Genomic DNA, 17,771 nt, shown 5'->3' with positions numbered 1-17,771 from the left:
GAACGTGCGGTCGGCGGTCACGGCTTTCGCTCCGTCGTCGTAAACTCTTCGGCATTCAGAGCCACGGTCTCCGGGCGCGCTGTGGTGGCGTGGAGCGGTGCGTACGTACGTTGCACTTCTATCGCACCGTACTTAGCCAACCGTGCTAACCCGTGGTGCGGGGGGAAGAACAACAAGGCGTGTATGGCGGAGCGAGCTAACGTGTGCGTTGCTCTGGTACGTGCGACGCGCGTGCCGTGTGCGGCGCTCAGGTGTGGGACCTGCGGGACGGGCTCTCGCTGCGCGAGTGCATTGAGGGGATGGGCATGGCCGTCACGGCGCTGTGCCTCGCCGCCGACGGAATCTTGGTGTCGGCGTCGCGCCAGGCTTACTACCTCAAGGTGGCACCACCGCAACCTCCGCACGCACCACCGTGCCGCCAACCGCACCGCCCGCGCACTACCCACGCCACCGTCATGAGTCACCAGCGACACGCCCATCACCGCCACCAACACCACCGCCGCGGCCACCACCACCGCCGCCGCCACCAAAGTCGCTACCACCGTCATGCACCACGGACTCACCGGCGGGTGTCGGTAAGCCCCTGTGCCCGTGCCGTGATGGCGTTGCCCCCCTCCCTCCGCGCCTCCTGGCAGGTGTGGGACGTGGGTGAGAGGCGCCTGCGTGGCGGGGACCCCGGGGGCGGCAGCGCCGGGGGGCTCCTGAGCCCCCCGTTCCACGACCGCAGCGGCCTCGTGGCCCTCACGGTAGACGCGGCCACCGTGGTGCTGCAGGACATGGAGGAGGCGTCGCGAGTTGTCCTGTGGGACACGCGCACAGGTGTGTGTGCGTGTATGTGTGTGTACTCACACATATACACAGGTGTATGTGTGTGTACTCACACAGATACACAGGTGTGTGTGTGTGTACTCACACAGATACACAGGTGTGTGTGTGTGTACTCACACAGATGAGTGTGTGTGTACTCACTCACACATACACAGGTGTGTGTGTACTCACACAGATACACAGGTTGGTGTAGTGTACTCACACACATACACAGGTGCGTGTGTGTGTACTCACACACATACACAGATGCGTGTGTGTACTCACACACATATACACAGGTGTGTGTGTGTGTGTACTCACACATATACACAGGTGTGTGTGCGCGTGTGTGTACTCACACACATATACACAGGTGTGCGTGTGTGTACTCACACACATACACAGATGTGTGTGTGTGTGAGTACACACACAGATACATAGACGTGTGTGTACTCACACACATACACGGGTGTGGGAGCGGTAGTGTAGAAGTTAGCGCGCTGCGCTACAAACTCGGTAACCCGAGTTCGAATCCCGTTCACGGCCACCACCGGTGACGATTATCCGATCCAGTCCTGGGCCTCCCCTAAGTCGACTCAGCCTCAAAGAGTACCTGTTGCGGTGTGTAAACATGGACATTACTGCCGCTGCTGCTGCTGTCACCGCGGCGCCATGCCAGGAGCGCCGCGCCAGCTCGTGAGCTGCCCGGCGCACGTGACGAGCGTGGAGTGTGCGCGGGGTCGCGACCTCATCCTCGTCGGCCTCAGCTCAGGCCTCGTGCTGGCGCTCACTCCACAGCTGGACTCCGCGGTGAGCATCGCCACGGCAACGGCGCTCGCTCACCCACTTCACCCTCCTCACCTCCCTCACCCTCCTGACCCCACTCACTCCCCTCATCCTCCTCACCCCCTTCACCTCCCCTCACCCTCCTCACCCCACTCACTCACTCCCCTCACCTCCCTCACTCCTCTCACCCTCCTGACCCCACTCACTCCCCTCACCCTCCTCACTCCCCTCACCCTCCTCACCCCACTCACTCCCCTCACCCTCCTCACCCCCTTCACCTCCCTCACTCCCCTCACCCTCCTCACCCCTCTCACTCCCCTCACTCCCCTCACCCTCCTCACCCCTCTCACTCCCCTCACCCTCCTCACCCCTCTCACTCCCCTCACTCCCCTCACCCCTCTCACTCCCCTCACCCTCCTCACCCCACTAACTCCCCTCACCCTCCTCACCCCACTCACTCCCCTCATTGAGGGTTTCTTTACCGAATTAGAACAACCAATGGCTCTTCTACCTTGGTGTTTTGGTTGCCGTTACCCCCTGGGATATACCCACTTGCATGCGGGTGCCGCGTTCACCTCGCTCCGCTTACGGCACGGCTACCACCGGGGTTCCCCCTCGGCCGGGCCGCTGTGGGTCGCCGGGGATGGTCGAGACGAGGTGCGGCTTTAACGGTGCCGAGTGACCGAAGCGAGTGGCCGCGCGTTGTCTGCAGGAGAGCGCCGGAGAGGGGGCCGTGCCCCCCGCCGACGCGCCGTGGGCCGTGGCGGCCGAGCTGGGGGTGGCCGGGGCGGTGAGTGTCACGTGCTTGGCGCTGGGGGACGGGGACTCGCGCCTGGCCGTGGGCCTCTCTTCCAACCGCGTCGCCGTGCACTGCACAAAGGTACCAGCCGCGCCGGTGGGGGGGGGGGGGGGGGCGGGGGGGTGGTGCCGCGACAATGGCGGATGATGGAGTGCGGGGGGATGCGATTGTCGCGGTCAACTCCGTCGCGTGCAGACGTGGCGCCGCGAGTGCGTGCTGCAGGCACCGTGCCGCGGGGCTCTGAGCGCCGTGGCGCTGCTGCCCGGGCTGGCCGGCGCAATGTGGGGCAGCGACTCGGGGCAGCTGGGCATCGCGCTGCGGGGACCGCCCGTGCCCGCCGGCACAGGCGACCGGGAGCCGGCGGCGTCGGTCCCCGAGGGATCGTCCCGGACCAAGGACCGCGCTGACGACGACGGCGGCGGCGGCGGCGGCGTAGGAGACGGCGGAGAGCGTTGCGTGGAGCTGGAGGGCTACGGCACGCGCGTCTCGTGCGTGCTGCTGAGCCCCGGCGGGCGATATGCCTTCGCGGGCTGCGATGGGACGCTGCAGCGGCTGTGGTGCGCGCGCACCTGGCAGGTGCTGCACGAGTACACGTACCAGGTGAGCGCCGGGGGTGCGTGCATCGCCGCCCAGCATGGCTCACCAGAGCCCGTGCGTTCGTGCGTGTTTGCCGGTCTATGTGCCTGTGTGTGGGTGCATTGTGGGGAGCGGTAGTGCGGTGGTCAGCGCGCTGCTCTTCATTTCTGCTCACGACCAATCACACCAGTGACGACTGTCAGAACCGGTCCTGGGCCTCCCATAGGTCGACTCAGCCCCAACTGAGTACCTGGTGCGATGTGTAAAAAATCGCTACTGGGGAGACAAATGTGGCGGGGCGTGACACTGGCCGCCCCTCGTGCGCCGTGCCGGCCTTCGTAGGTGCTGCTCGCTAACAGCGCTCGCCCCAACCAAGGCCACACTGGGGCATCTTTGTCTCTGTGTGTGGGGGGGCGCAGGGAGCTTTCTACCAGGGCGTCACCTCTGCCGCCTTCTCCCCCGAGGAGCGGTTCCTGTTCACCGGCTCGCGCGACCGCTCCATCAAGGTGTGGTGCGTCGTGACTGGTGAGCCCCGCCGCACCGAGCCGCCCCAACGCGCCCGCGCCGCCGCGCCATTCACCACCGCCGCGCCATTCACCACCGCCACCGCCGCATTCGCGCTGACACCGGGAGTCGTACCCCCCCCCCCCCTCTCCTCCCCTTCGGCGCAGGCATCCTGCTGAAGGTGCAGTACGTGTACGCGACGGTGACGCGCTTGGTCGCCATGGAGACGCGGGGAGGGCCCTCGGGCGAGGAACTGGGGCCCGAGGCGCGGCCGGCGTGGGCCTGCGTGGTGCTGGCCTGCACGCGCCTCGGATACGTCCTGCGTCTCGAGTTCCGCTGCCCCCCGCGCCTCGCCCTGGGGTGAGCACTCAGCACTGCCAAGCGTCCAGCGCTCGTGCCAGACGCAGCCCATTCTGCTGCAAGGCGGTGGGAGTTGCATTTCCGAAGAACGACCGCGTTCTGAAACGAATATCGTGTCATGATAATGTATCATGTAACGCATGGTCCGCGATAACACGTTAGATGCTGGCCAAGCAAAGACTGAGGCATGTAGGTAGCATCTAGAAGCATCCAGCAGCATCCCGCCTTGTGAGATGACGCTATGCGAGGCAGCTGCACAACCGCGTGATGAAATGGATGTAACACGTCACAGAAGAGAACGGACTGCACATCGATGAGTTGGCAGTCACCAGCCGTGAGCATAAAGCAGACTTGAAACACGGTAGGACAAACACCTCAGCCGTGGCAGATCACTGTTACAATTCAGTGGGCTCACATGATATTGACTTCTCCAAGACAGAGGTTCTCGGCAAGCCATCTGGCTACCATGAAAGATTTGTTCATGAGGCGATCCACATATACAAACACAGAGACAATTTCAACCGAGAAGATGGATTCTGGCTTAGCAATCATTGGAAGGACGTAATAAACCATTTCGGATCTTAACTGATTGTGTTCACATTTACGGTGACTTTCAGACTGCGTTCCACTCACTGGCATTGTATTCTTTGCAGGGAATGGATTCTTTGCTCCGCTGCAAGTTTCCTCTCACTACTCTCCCATTGACATATTTCGTTGCTTCCTCTTAGTATCTTTCACACGACGGTCAATGATACAGTGTATAATAACAAATAGTATTAAGTTTATATGCTTAATACAATGTACAGAGTAATATATAGTATCGTAATTGTATAGTGAATATACAGCAGTGTGATATACATTAGGGTGGGTAGAATAATACATAGTGTAATATTACAATGTATAAGGTTTAGGTTGGTTTATAGCAATACAGTATATAATTTAATGTTGGGTTTGTCTATGGCAGTATATAGTACGGTGTAGACTCGTGTGATGTAAGAGAATAAAGTTTAGATGGAAGCATATCATATTTTTTACGACGTAGAATTGTAATGTATTACTTACTGTTAGTAACTCAGCTTATTGTAAAGTATATTTAGTATATTGATGATACTATGTAGTTTATACTTTAGTTGTTTACGTGGTGGTTTTAGTTACTGCAGCTACATACTATTAACACTCCTTCCCTTTATTAATGCTACCCCTATCCCCTCCCTTTGATGCTGCTAATCCTGCATAATGCACGGGCATAAGTAGTACTAATCGCATACCTGCATTTCCCATATCCCCTCCCTTTGATGCTGCTAATCCTGCATAATGCACGGGCATAAGTAGTACTAATCACGTACCTGCATTTCCAATATCCCCTCCCTTTGATGCTGCTAATCCTGCATAATGCACGGGCATAAATAGTACCAATCACATACCTGCATTTCACATAAATATGCTAAATTCCTCTTGATATGCAAATTCCTTTGTTAAGGCGCTCTTCCCCCTCCAACCCAGCTTAAATATACGCTGCCAAGCCTGGTGGTGTTCATTCAGATGCTGTCTTTCTGACAGACCTGTTCTTCAGCTGAGGACGGCTGCTTGCGTTGTGGCCGAAACGTCGTGAGAATTATTTTATAATGTTTTATTTTTATTATTTTATTATTTCCATTCTACGTGACTTTACCGAAAGAACCAAGAAGATGAACATTACAGTGGACCACAAGGCTCAGCGGTCGAGTGAGCATGGCTCACATTCGGAAATTTGTGGGGTTAGAATCCTACTTGGGGGGATGACTGGACCCATCATCTCCACATGGTCGATAAAATTGATACCATTTTCTGGGGAATTCAACAGTGGTTGTTCTGCGAAATGGAGAACTTCACCACTGGCTCAAGACTGTTGAGACAAAATGGAGTTTGTGGGTTCGTTCCCAACCCTGACGCCTGCTGCTGCTGTATATTTGGAGTTTGCGGTGTCTCTCTTCCCGAGGTCGCGTGGATTTTTCTCCGGGTCTTCCGGTTTTCCCCTCCACATTTATAAACGTGCGGTTAGAGTATTTGGCTGCTGCTATAGATTTCCACGTGATAAGCCAATTTGTTGAGCTATATAATTCGTGATAGCCAGGTCGCTTCTGAAAACGAGCTATATAGCTCAGCGGGCCTTACCTAGTAAAATAAAAAATATTGTTTACTTTCAGTTTATAGTTTAAACTGAGTGCAATTGGCCAGAGTAGAACCCCCGTCACCGCATCCTGTTGCCCGCCAAGTTGAATGTTTGTGTTAAACTTGTTGCACCGTACGTAGCCAACCACGACGATTATGGTGAACACCGCAATTCACCGTTAACGCCGTTGCCGGTGACGGTTTCCAGCGAAGGTCGCTCCTAACTCACCGCGGCGGATCACGGCCTCTGCACGGGCTGTGGTTGCCATCCACAGGTACGACCCCCTGCGCTACATCAAAGCGTCGTCCAGCGTGCGCTCCTGCAGGCCCAGCGCCCCGGGCGGCGCGTGCCGGGAGCAGCCGGAGGCCGCCGCGCGGGCCGAGTGGACGCGGGGGCTGCAGGATGAGGACGGCGGCGACGGCGGCGTTGGGGCCGCGGGGACCACGAGGGGGCAGGAGGAGGCCACGGGGCCGGGCAGACGCGGCGGCTCGTCGCGCACCTGCGCCTTGCTCTGAGCCGTCACGTAGGGGGCACGTCGTCTGTGACGTCACCACGCTGCGTCGTCACGCGGTTTTCTGGTCTTTTCGCCTCGCCGGGAGAGCGGGCGACTCGCAACCGGAGTTTGAATATTACTGAGACCGGAGGAATCCGATGAGCTGTGAAGCTCTTGTTCACAGAGGGTCCAGTGGGGGCACGGCGGTCAGAACGTCACAACAACAAACACGAGACTCACAAACACGATTAGAGTGCAGAGTATAGGAAAGGAAGTTGCCGACTTCAAATCCTGGCTGGAAAGTTAACACAGCCCATCGTCCCTCTGGGGTAGATAAAAATGAGTCACTGGTTTGTAGTGGCTGTCCTATGGTTAGACTTGCCCCGCCACAGGAATGAGGAATTTCCACCACTGGCTCAGAGCTGCGAACAGGAGATCAGTACCATCACAATGCTCATTTCAGCAGGAAAATCACCATCTCTTGTAATTTAATTCCACTTTTAACTGATATCTAAAATGATGTGCCCCAAAGTAACTCTCGAGTCATCCGTGATCCAAATTGCGCGAGACACCGGGTACATCCATCGTTAGCATCTCATCGCATCCCCTCGGGTCGTTGCTGATTTATATTTTTATATTTGTCTAGAATGTGTAATGTGTAATACCCATGCAAGATAATTATTCGGTGGCGCAGAAAATCAATCGACAGCCAACAGTCTGCCCAAGCTCTGCCGGTCCTACACTTGTTTGGATGTTTGGACAAACCCCCGTTAACGAGCGCTCATACTTGTGGCAATAAACCGGAGTTCCCGGAGACAACTCACGCAGTGTGACGGGGGGAGGGAGGTTAGTAACACTCAACCTCCCGTAGCAAGAGGGAAATGAACCCACTTGCTGTACTGCCCTCGCACCCTGGGCCATCAGTCGGGGAGAAGATGGGGGACCATCGACGCGCCCGGGCGTTGGAGGGGAGTTCCGCGCAGTGCGCGCGCCCGATCCACCAGCGCTCGCTGGCCTCGTTCCGCTTCCAAACTCGTGGTTGGATAAGAACACAAATTCTGTCAGATCACGGGAATGAACCCATGCCTGTGTAGTGTCGTGCGTCTCCTCTTCCTTCTCTTGCTCGAGGCTTGCGTGCGAGTGGCGTGCGTCGCACACACGCACACGCACTCACACACACACACGCGCACACACACGCACGCACACGCACGCACGCGCACACACACACGCACGCACGCGCACACACGCGTGCACACGCACGCCCACACACACGCACACACACACACGCACACACACGCACTCAGTCGGAGACGCGGTGGTCGCAGCAGGCACCGTCCTCTCTCACGACCACGCTGCCACACGACCCGTCCCGTGGGGGGGGAGTGAGTGTTGGGTGGGGGGAGTGGGTGGGGGGAGTGGGGGTTGGGGGAAGTGGGTGGGGGGGAGTGGGGGTTGGGTGGGGGGGAATGGGTGTTTGGTGGGGGGGAGTGGGTGTTTGGTGGGTGGAGTTGGGGTTGGGGGGAGTGGGTGGGGGGGAGTGGGGGTTGGGGTGGGGGGGAGTGGGGTTGGGGGGAGTGGAGTGGGGGGGAGTTGGGTTGGGGTGGGGGAAAGTGGGGGTGGGGGTGGGGGGCTCTGTATCCCAAGAGGGTCCGCTCTGGGACGACGCAGGGATTCTGCGTAGCAGTGCACCACCGGTGGCGCTCTGCAGAGATCCGTGCGCAATGTGCTGTTTGTATGTTGAACTTCTTCCACATTGTGCATAGCCAACCGTGCTCAGGCCACTGCCTAAACTGATGAAAGGTCTGGAGCGCCCCGTTGAGAGGGCATTTCTGCCTTCTCTGCGAAGCTGGCCAGACGTCGTGGGAAGAGATGGGAGTCACCCACACGTCATGTTACAGCTTCGCCCTACCACACACGTACGCACGTATGTTGAACTTCTTTCGCACCGTGCATAGCCAACCGTGCTATTCGGAGGTGCACGGGGGGGGAGGGGGGGGGACGACGACAACAAACCATAAACACAACAATCGGTCCTAACAGAAATTAGTTTTCAATCGAGATAATTTAAAAGCAAAAATGCATATTTGGTACAGCGCCTACACGTGCGCGTTCTGCATAACCCGTGGGGCCACGATCTGCTGCAGAGAAAAACACGGCCCGGACCCTGGACAGGGAGTCGGCAGCACGGAATACTGGATGGTGGTGGTGGTGGTGGGGGGGAATGGAGTTACTAATTGAGGGGCCAGCGGAGGAAGGAGGAAGAGGAGGAGAATGAGCGAAGCAAACGGCGGGCGAAGGTTGACTCGAGGCGAGTCGTGAGAGCGCCTTGGGTCGCGAGAGCAGAGGACGTGTGGCTGGGAGTGGAGTGAGTGAGAGGGGTGGAGAGGAAAGAGGTGAGGGGGGAGGAGAGAGAGGGGTGGAGTGTGAGTAGCGACATCATTGGCGTAGTAACTACATTATCAGTGGCATCGTAAATGCATTACACGATGTAACATAATTTTTGTTCCTGGGTAGTAAGTGTTATTTCGTAATTGCTTATTCCTAAAAAGTATAGAAAATGGCTATTATTCCCCACAAACTTTGCTTTTGTGACCAGGACATTGATATTTAGAAATTTACCTATTTTCAATGAGAAAACTGGCGAATTTGTGTCTTTTCGTTCACGTAAAGTAAGAAAAAATAAATATGAATCAAAATTTACATTTATTTATACTAAAGCAATACAAACATGAGCGAGGTGAGAGGGGAGTGAGGTGAGAGGGGAGTGAGCTGAGAGGGAGTGAGCTGAGAGGGGAGTGAGCTGAGAGGGGAGTGAGGTGAGAGGGAGTGAGGTGAGAGGGGAGTGAGGTGAGGGGGAGTGAGGGGTCACGCGTACGCTGGCACTCTGCGTCGTGTTCCGCCGTGCCGCACTGGAGGTCTCACCAGACGGACATCGTCATCGTCGTTGTTGTTGTTGTTTCCAAAGCGGGTATTGAGGCTTCCTCGTTGGCCACAGATCGCCATCAGCCGCGAGGGGCAACGGGGTTGTGCACTCTATTTAACAACAACAACAATCATAGCTATACTTTAAAGCAGCGTCAATCATGCCGACAGCCTCGTTGGCAGGCTGAGCACGGCGCGAAAGAAGCCGAACACACACGCGCAAACACAGCGAGCAAATGAACACACTACTACTACAAAGTAAATTTAAAAATATATATATGAACGGTACCAAAACAATAAGCACAAGCAACAACAAAGAAAGTTATCACGACAAAGAAATGCGACACGCACCACCCCTTCCACCGCGACCTCCAACATCCTAAACGAACTATTTTTATTTATCAGGTGTAAGGCCTATCGAGTTACGTCGCTCTTTTTTCAGAAGCGACCTGGCTATCACCGATGAGAGCTCAGCGGAGTGGCCATTCATCACGGTGACATTTATAGCAGCGGCCAAAACTCCCGAACGCGTGATGTTGATTCTAAATGTGGAGGGGAAAACAACCGCAGGACCCGGAGAAAGATCTACGCGGCCACGGGGTGAGAGAGGGAGAGAGAAAGAGACGCAAACTCAAAATATACAGCAGCAGGCGTCAGGATGGAGCCCACAATCTCCTGTACACCAGGCGAGGTAGTTAACATCTCGCCACCGTGGCGCCCCACCACGACCTCATCCAACACCACCACCTCCTCCACCTCGTCGCCCACCAACTCCTCCAACTCGTTGTCCACCTCCACTACCACCTTCTGCACCACCTCCTCCGCCACCTCCACCTCCTCCTCCCCATGGACCCCCCTCCCCCCGCATGCTCCACGTGCACCCCGACCCGTCCTTCCCCGCAGCACTTTGCCCGGACCCACACCACGTGCCCGGACCCACACCACGTGCCCGTCCCGGTCGCACTCTGCCCCGCAGACGGCGGCGGCTGCGGCCTCCACTGCTGCCGAACGCGCGGGGCCGTCCGGCAAGCCCAGGGCGCAGCGTCGTGACACCGAGTTGACGAGGTTTACTGGAGTGGGCACAAGGTCAATGGGGCACCGGGAAGGGAGGATGACAGGGAGAGGAGAGAATTCCAAAGTTGCGCAGTGAGGGCGAAAACGCAGAACGAGAAGCGAGGTGACCTGCAGTGTGGCGAGCGAACGAGTGGGTGGTTGAATTAGCGAGTGGGCGAGTGAGTGGGTCGGTGAGTGGATGAGTGATGTTGTGACCTGCAATGTGGTGGTAGTTGAACCGTGTGGATGGTTCGATCCGGTGTCTGGTGTAGCCCGAGTCCTCAACATTGGAGTAATCGACGAGTGAAGTTCAACAGTAACCATGCTGGGAGCGATGGTAGAGAGATAAGCAGACTCCTGACCGCCAGTGAGTGCGCGACGTTCAATTCTGCATTGCGTACGAGTAAAATCACGCATTCTTATTTACGAAACTCGTTTGTTTTTAATCGGAAGAGGCTCGCATCTGAATAAGTAAGATGAGGTGAAACACAACTCACGCGTCTTTGTTGTTGTCAACAGCAAGGTCGACTTAATTAGGGAGCGGCGTGCATGGAGTGGCAGGGATTCGAAACATGATTGGGGAGAGTCGGGCGATGTCGTCTGAGTGAGTCGATGTGGCGGAGTGACGAGTGAACGGGGGGGGGGGGGGGGTCCTCGGCTTGTCGAGGTCCTCGGCTCGTTGCGCACTTGGCCAGCTCGAGGTGTAGCAGCTCTCGGGCCGAAGCGAATGCGAACCGTCTGATTGTCACGCAGGGCCCTCCTGGACAATAACAAGCAAACCCGTAAAAACAAAGTTTTTCACTATAAATCCTTTATATGCGTGGCGGCTAGAGTCCTCTCGTCCTCTGGCTTGAGATGGCTGCCACCTATGGGTCAGCAATTGGTAATTAAATATTTAATTAGTTTTCCCTAAACAGTGTAAAATTTTGGAATTTTTTTCACGAACTTAATTGTCACACACAACGAGTCTGTGTGGAAAATGTCAGCTCGATTGGATCACGGGAAGTGGGTTAAAAAACGAGCGAAAGATTTGCACGGTCGTAAGCAAGCAAGCAAGCACGCAAGCAAGCAAGCACGCAAACTTAATATAAAGGATTTAAAAACAGCAAATCTCGACTCGCGCCTCCCCGGGTAAACGAGGGAAATTAGACTCTTTAGTTCTATTCGGTAAAGTCACGTCGGTATACAATAAAATCAATTAAATCACGACGTTTCGATTGCAACACAAGCAATCATCATCAGGTGGGAAAACCACAGCAAGATTGTTTTTGCTGAAGTGAGAGAGATGCCGTGGTAAGAGGTTATATAGGTAAGAGAGGGGGGAGGGGCAAGGGAGGGGGGTGACTCTACCGAAAGAACCAAAGAGTATGGATCCCTGCAGTCATGACAACTTCAAATCAAGATTGAGGGAAATGATAACAACCGTCGAGGGCGAGTCCGTCACACGTGATGCACAGGGTAGCGCGGCGGAGTGAGCCTGCATGTGTCTCAAGGCATCGCCTGCACAGGTTGGTTGGGGTGGGGGGGGAGACAGAGTCGTGCGGTGAGGCTCGGGGCCTCGATACGCGAGTCGCGCCTCCGTGCTCGCGAGATGGTTCGAGTCAAGCCGGACACAGCAGCGCACGTGGACGTGTGGGACGCCGGCTTACAGGGGCGTGAGGAGCACGCGCTGCCACCGATCGAGCGACAACTCGGAGTGAGAGAGAGAGAGCGAGTCGCGTCCAGACAGAAACACCACGCAGAGGAGGCCTCTTCACCAGGGAGCCTTCCGAACCACCTCATCGCCCGGTCTCCACGCGTCAGGGGATGAAGCTCTTGCCTCGACGAGGATTATGGTTGCAACGCGCCGGAGACGACCTCGCAGCGACGACGCATCCCAGCGCAACGGAGAATGGTCACAGCAGCAATGATGTATGATGAAACAAAACAGCATCACCGTGCAGTGGCCGTCTCTCAACCTTCACCAAACCGCACCTCCGATAAGCGCGTTTGGCAACGTACGGTGCGAAAGAAGTTCAACATGTACACATACATCGTTTGTTTTCCTTCCCCCGCATCTCCGATAAGCTCGGTTGGCTATGTACGGCGCGAAAGAAGTTCAACATACATTTATTTTGTTCAAACGCAAATTAAATCCTAATGCAGCGCCGAGCGCACCGGATGATTGCTAAACCACAGTCCGCGTCAACCTTACGGGAGGGCACGTGGCACGCGCACGCGGGACGCACGCGCGTGCCACGTGACTGACGCAAGAGGAGCCGCCGCTCACAATCAACCAATCAGCGAGCCCCCCGCCCCCCTCCCTCCCTCTGTTACTCGGCACGCGTTGCGCAATCATCGCGATCCGATTTTGGATTCCGGGACTGGAGGCGCGGTGGCTCGCGGGAAGACTTCGCATCCCGTGGGCCGGGGTCGTGGCGGTTCTGAGTAGACGGCGTGCTGGTGCTCATCGTCATCATCGCTAAACCGTATTGATTTTAAATGATATATCACCTCCACTTGGGGGGAGGGGGGTCATCACAACATTTGTACACTCGAATAAAACGCAAAGACAGTGGAGTGATATTATAAGTAAAAGCCATGACAAAATAGTGAGTCTTGGCACTCCACTCCTAAACACACCGAGGCTCGCAGCGTTGCCGAACCACGAGCCGGCAATGCGTTCCAGATCCTTGCGGCAACGCGAGAGAAGTCCCTCACCCTCACCCGGCGTCGAGCGCAAGAGCCGAGGCTGTGAGGGTCGCAGCAAGGCCGTAATTATAATAAATATTGGGGGGGGGATATTCAAATATGCGCAAAATGTCCCCCTCAATATATTGCTATAAAATCGATTTCTGTTTATACGATGGTGGTTATGGTTGTACTTTATTAATCCCTAATCTCTGCCATTACATACAATGAAATAAGAAAAGGTAAAAAAGAAAAAAACAGAGCAATGTAATACAATACACTATTAGACATTATTGTAAACAAATAAATTAAAAGTCCATCCTATGTGTTTGTGAATTTTTATAAATATATTAGGCAGGAAATTCGTTTTCAAATTTTGATTTTGTTTCTGGGGGGGGGGGGACCCCAGACCCCCTGGAACATTTGGTCCCCTCCAATGTTGACTCCATGGCTACGGCCTTGAGTAGCAGCGGGTCCTGCTCCGAAGAGCGTAGCGCAAAAACCCCAGTCCTATGACAGATCAGTCGGACCCGCAGGTACACAAGTGCAAGACCACGCAGAGCTTTATAGACCAGAAGAAAGCTTACTGGAAGCCAGTGCAGGTCGCGGAGAGCGCGGAGTGCTGTGGCAGAAGCAGCAGCAGCGGCGGTGGCGGCCTCATCATTATCGGGCGTGAGTGATGAGCGCTCAGAGGTGGATGACGCATGCCGCCCGGTCGAAGCGAATCCATCCCATGCCTTACGTCCTTACCCCGTGACCGTCGCTGCAACCGCGTTAGCCACGGCAAGATTATTGCTGCGAAAATACATCGGGAGGAGCGGCGGCGGCGGTGGCGGCGAAGTGGTGAGCGCACCGCGGCTACAAAGCCGGTGACCCGGGTTCGTTTGCGTGGCCACAGCCAACATCAGTGGCGAGTGATGTCTGAACTGCTCCTACCCCCACCCACCCCGCCCCCCCACTTTTACCATTGCCTGGGTAAGTATGGTCAATAAACCCGCACGACCGCCACTAGACAGGGTCGGCACAGCGCCATAAATGATTGATTGATGAACTGTGTACAGGTCCTGAGGCTTGCAGGCAGCGTGAGACGGGAATGAGGCCCACGTGAGACGGGAATGAGGCCCACGTGGGACGAGAATGAGGCCCACGTGAGACGGGAATGAGGCCCACGTGGGACGAGAATGAGGCCCACGTGAAACGGGAATGAGGCCCACGTGGGACGGGAATGAGGCCCACGTGAGACGGGAATGAGGCCCACGTGGGACGAGAATGAGGCCCACGTGGGACGGGAATGGAGTCCACGTGGGACGGGAATGAGGCCCACGTGGGACGGGAATGAGGCCCACGTGGGATGGGAATGAGGCCCACGTGAGACGGGAATGAGGCCCACGTGGGATGGGAATGAGGCCCACGTGGGACGAGAATGGGGCCCACGTGGGACGGGAATGAGGCCCACGTGGGACGGGAATGAGGCCCACGTGAGATGGGAATGAGGCCCACGTGGGTCGGGAATGAGACCCACGTGAGATGGGAATGAGGCCCACGTGGGACGGGAATGAGACCCACGTGAGATGGGAATGAGGCCCACGTGGGTCGGGAATGAGGCCCACGTGAGATGGGAATGAGGCCCACGTGAGATGGGAATGAGGCCCACGTGAGATGGGAATGAGGCCCACGTGACATGGGAATGAGGCCCACGTGAGATGAGAATGAGGCCCACGTGGGACGGGAATGAGACCCACGTGAGATGGGAATGAGGCCCACGTGGGTCGGGAATGAGGCCCACGTGAGATGGGAATGAGGCCCACGTGACATGGGAATGAGGCCCACGCGAGACGGGCGAGAGCCGCGCACGTGATCGCGGCGTCAATCCAAGACGTTTAGTTTGCGAGCGCATGTTCAGCCAGGTACCGTTATCTGTTGCCGCAATTGACGCGTTGAGTAGCGGTGACGATGGTGGTGGAATGAGCGGGGGCACACGAACTCTTCCCCCCCCCCCTCCATGGGACCCTGGGCCCGACAATTTAAATGTTAGAGAGCCCCCCTCCACCCCCTCCACGCATAACGTTGGGGTTAGGAAGCATTAACCGCTGCGTGGCGCCGAGATCAGCGCTGTCAGCAGCGAGGCTGGCGGGGCCTCCGACACCGCTGATACCCCGCGTCAGCCCCCCCCCCCTCTCCATTATCTCACTGTGTCAACTGTGTCAGTGCTGCCAGAAATATTCACGTGGGCAGCGAAAGTTCTACCGTGGATAGACAGACGCGCGCGTGTGTGTGTGTGCATTTTCCATCACTCTTGTCAATCCACTGCTGGATGAGGGTATCCCCACGCCGTGCGGATACTGGGGGAGGGGGGGGGGGGTAGGTGGAGGGATATTTGACCATACTTCACACTGCTCAGTGCGGATTTGAAGGCGAGCATAGACGTTGGAGCGAAGTACAGCACAACAATCTGCTGCACTGCTCCGTGCTGACAACGTAGACCCTCGCAAGCCTATAGCACCTGTTTGTCGTCCTTCCCCCGCACCTCCGATTAGCGCGGTTGGCTACGTACGGTGCGAAAGAAGTTCTACATACATACACCTCGTGTCGTGCCAGCGCGAGGCTTTTAAATAATTGACATGAAATAGTGGCGACATTCTACAGGAATGTTCAGAGTACACGTGGGTGTAACGAGGTGTAATTAATCGAGGTGCGCGTGCAGGACAGAATTACGATGCTAATGAGGCTCAAACTGTAGGTCACTCTGTATTTTGGGCGAGTTGGGGTGAGCGGAACTGTAGACAGCAGGACGGGTCTCCAGTCTGCACCTCCCTGTGAGTCGATACCTCGAACGTCGAACAGCAGAGCAGGGCCACTGCCCGCTTCGAGCATTCGCCGATCCACCAGCAAACTCCCACCCTCCCCGTGGGCTCAATCACCCACCTGGGACACGGAACAAACGAAACACCGCCGATCGATCAATTCCTTCTCCGCGTGCGAAAGACGACGCTCGCAGTGGGAATCGATACAAACGAGACGGTGAAAACGAGACGAAAACAACCGGTGCCCCTGTTCCATCTACGCGGTCAGACCCGTGCAGTTTTCGGGGGTTTTGCCTTCATTGGGGCTCCTCGGCGAGTCACAGACGGAGGCGTGGAGCACAGGGGCAGACGGTACAGGTGAAGGGCGCAGGGCTCAGGCACCGACGCACGGAGTGGAAGTGATCAAGGCAGTGCCGTGGTGCTCGGGGATATCGTGGCAAATAACACTGGTCAACAAAAACAAATTCTGGCCTGGACTTTTGCAGCTGTTTTAGACTAATTTCAGGGTGCTGGTTCCAAATCTGATCTCAGATTTGCTCTATCACATCTCGTTTTTATGCTATCGGCATACCCCATTTTCATTGATTTTAGCCGAAATTAACTCTGTCACTTATTATTGCAAGTTGTTGTGAGTCAGTGACTGCTTTAGTGTTAAAATATGGTGCTGTATTTTTAGGATAGTGTGTTTATAATATCATTTTATGTAGATATCCACATTTACTTAATATTTTTCTTCTGCAGTTTTTATTGAAAATGCAATATTTGATATCTCAAAAACCTGATGGGATAGACAAAAACTGATGCCAGATTTGGAATCAGCACCCCAAAATTACCTTAAACCAGTTGGAATACCTTATGCCAGAAAAAGTGTGTTGCCCAGTGTAAATAGATTCGTAACGTCGAACGGATTTATGCTGGCTTGAGTGTCACATTCCAGGGGGGCTCATGGAGGTGTCAGTGACTTAGATCAAGGTAGAACGTTCGGTCCAGCCTGGCCTATTAAAATAAATGAATTCAACGTTACCGCGAATTTATCGGGACACAAATTCTAAAACGTCACGTGGATTTTCGGATTCTATTTGTGAGCAACAGACTCGGGCATATTTGTGCCAGAGTTCAGCATTGTGTTCCTCCTGGGACATCGACAGAATGTTGCATCCATCATTCCCGCGGTCCACCTCTTGGTGGCCACGCGCGTATCGGATGAACAACGGACGGAACGTCATCGGCCCCGGGGTGGGGGGGGGGGGGGGACGCGCTGCTCCCGATTCGCAGCGAACACGGAGGACGCGGCAAGTTGCATCTCCTGACAGGTGGCATCGCCGCGGGTGAGACACGCGGCGGCGGGCATGGCGCGTGTCCACGTGGCGCCGTGCGCCTCAAGGTCGCGACTCTCTCGCTCTGCCAAACCAGCACCGGGGGGAGAGGGCGGAGAGAGCTTGGAGAAAGTGCAGGACCACCCGAACCTCCCCCCCTACCATGCCCCCGTTACCAGGTTTGAATCGTTGAACCATGAAGAGATGTGACCATGAACTTTCTTCACACACATGCCAGAGTCCTCGCTGCACCTGCTCGATCGCTGATTGGATTGGGAACGTCACGCACAGATCACACAGGAGAGAGGCATCGGCCTCTGTGACCCCGAGTGGCTAAAGGGGTCACCTAATTTTTAGCACCGTGGACCGCATCGTAGCACCGCTTCAATCGCTCCCTTGTGGGTGCCTCTGCGAGTCGAGTCGCACGGGTCTCCAGTCTGCGCCTCCCTGCGAGTCGATACCTTGAACGACGAACGGCAGTGCAGGGCCACTGCCCGCTTCGAGCATTCGCCGATCCACCAGCAAACTC

At 56.0% G+C, this 17,771-nt stretch overlaps 1 protein-coding gene across 1 annotated transcript in view; it reads left to right on the top strand.

Moving 5' to 3' along the window:
* The window catches only part of NWD1 (NACHT and WD repeat domain containing 1), a 37,532-nt gene extending 29,785 nt beyond the window's left edge, over nucleotides 1–7,747 (top strand). The window contains exons 22-29 of the mRNA XM_061551651.1: nucleotides 252–380; nucleotides 636–819; nucleotides 1,487–1,617; nucleotides 2,306–2,473; nucleotides 2,588–2,992; nucleotides 3,388–3,493; nucleotides 3,640–3,832; nucleotides 6,259–7,747. Of these exons, the coding sequence (XP_061407635.1) occupies nucleotides 252–380; nucleotides 636–819; nucleotides 1,487–1,617; nucleotides 2,306–2,473; nucleotides 2,588–2,992; nucleotides 3,388–3,493; nucleotides 3,640–3,832; nucleotides 6,259–6,499 (1,557 nt within the window). The 3' untranslated portion in view covers nucleotides 6,500–7,747. The remainder of the gene's footprint in view (nucleotides 1–251; nucleotides 381–635; nucleotides 820–1,486; nucleotides 1,618–2,305; nucleotides 2,474–2,587; nucleotides 2,993–3,387; nucleotides 3,494–3,639; nucleotides 3,833–6,258) is intronic.
* Nucleotides 7,748–17,771: the final 10,024 nt, after the last annotated feature.

This window comes from Lethenteron reissneri, chromosome 15, assembly GCF_015708825.2.
Source record: "Lethenteron reissneri isolate LAM-NWPU_2019-01 chromosome 15, ASM1570882v1, whole genome shotgun sequence".
Classification (NCBI taxonomy): domain Eukaryota; kingdom Metazoa; phylum Chordata; class Hyperoartia; order Petromyzontiformes; family Petromyzontidae; genus Lethenteron; species Lethenteron reissneri.
This window is presented reverse-complemented; position numbering and strand designations above follow the sequence as displayed.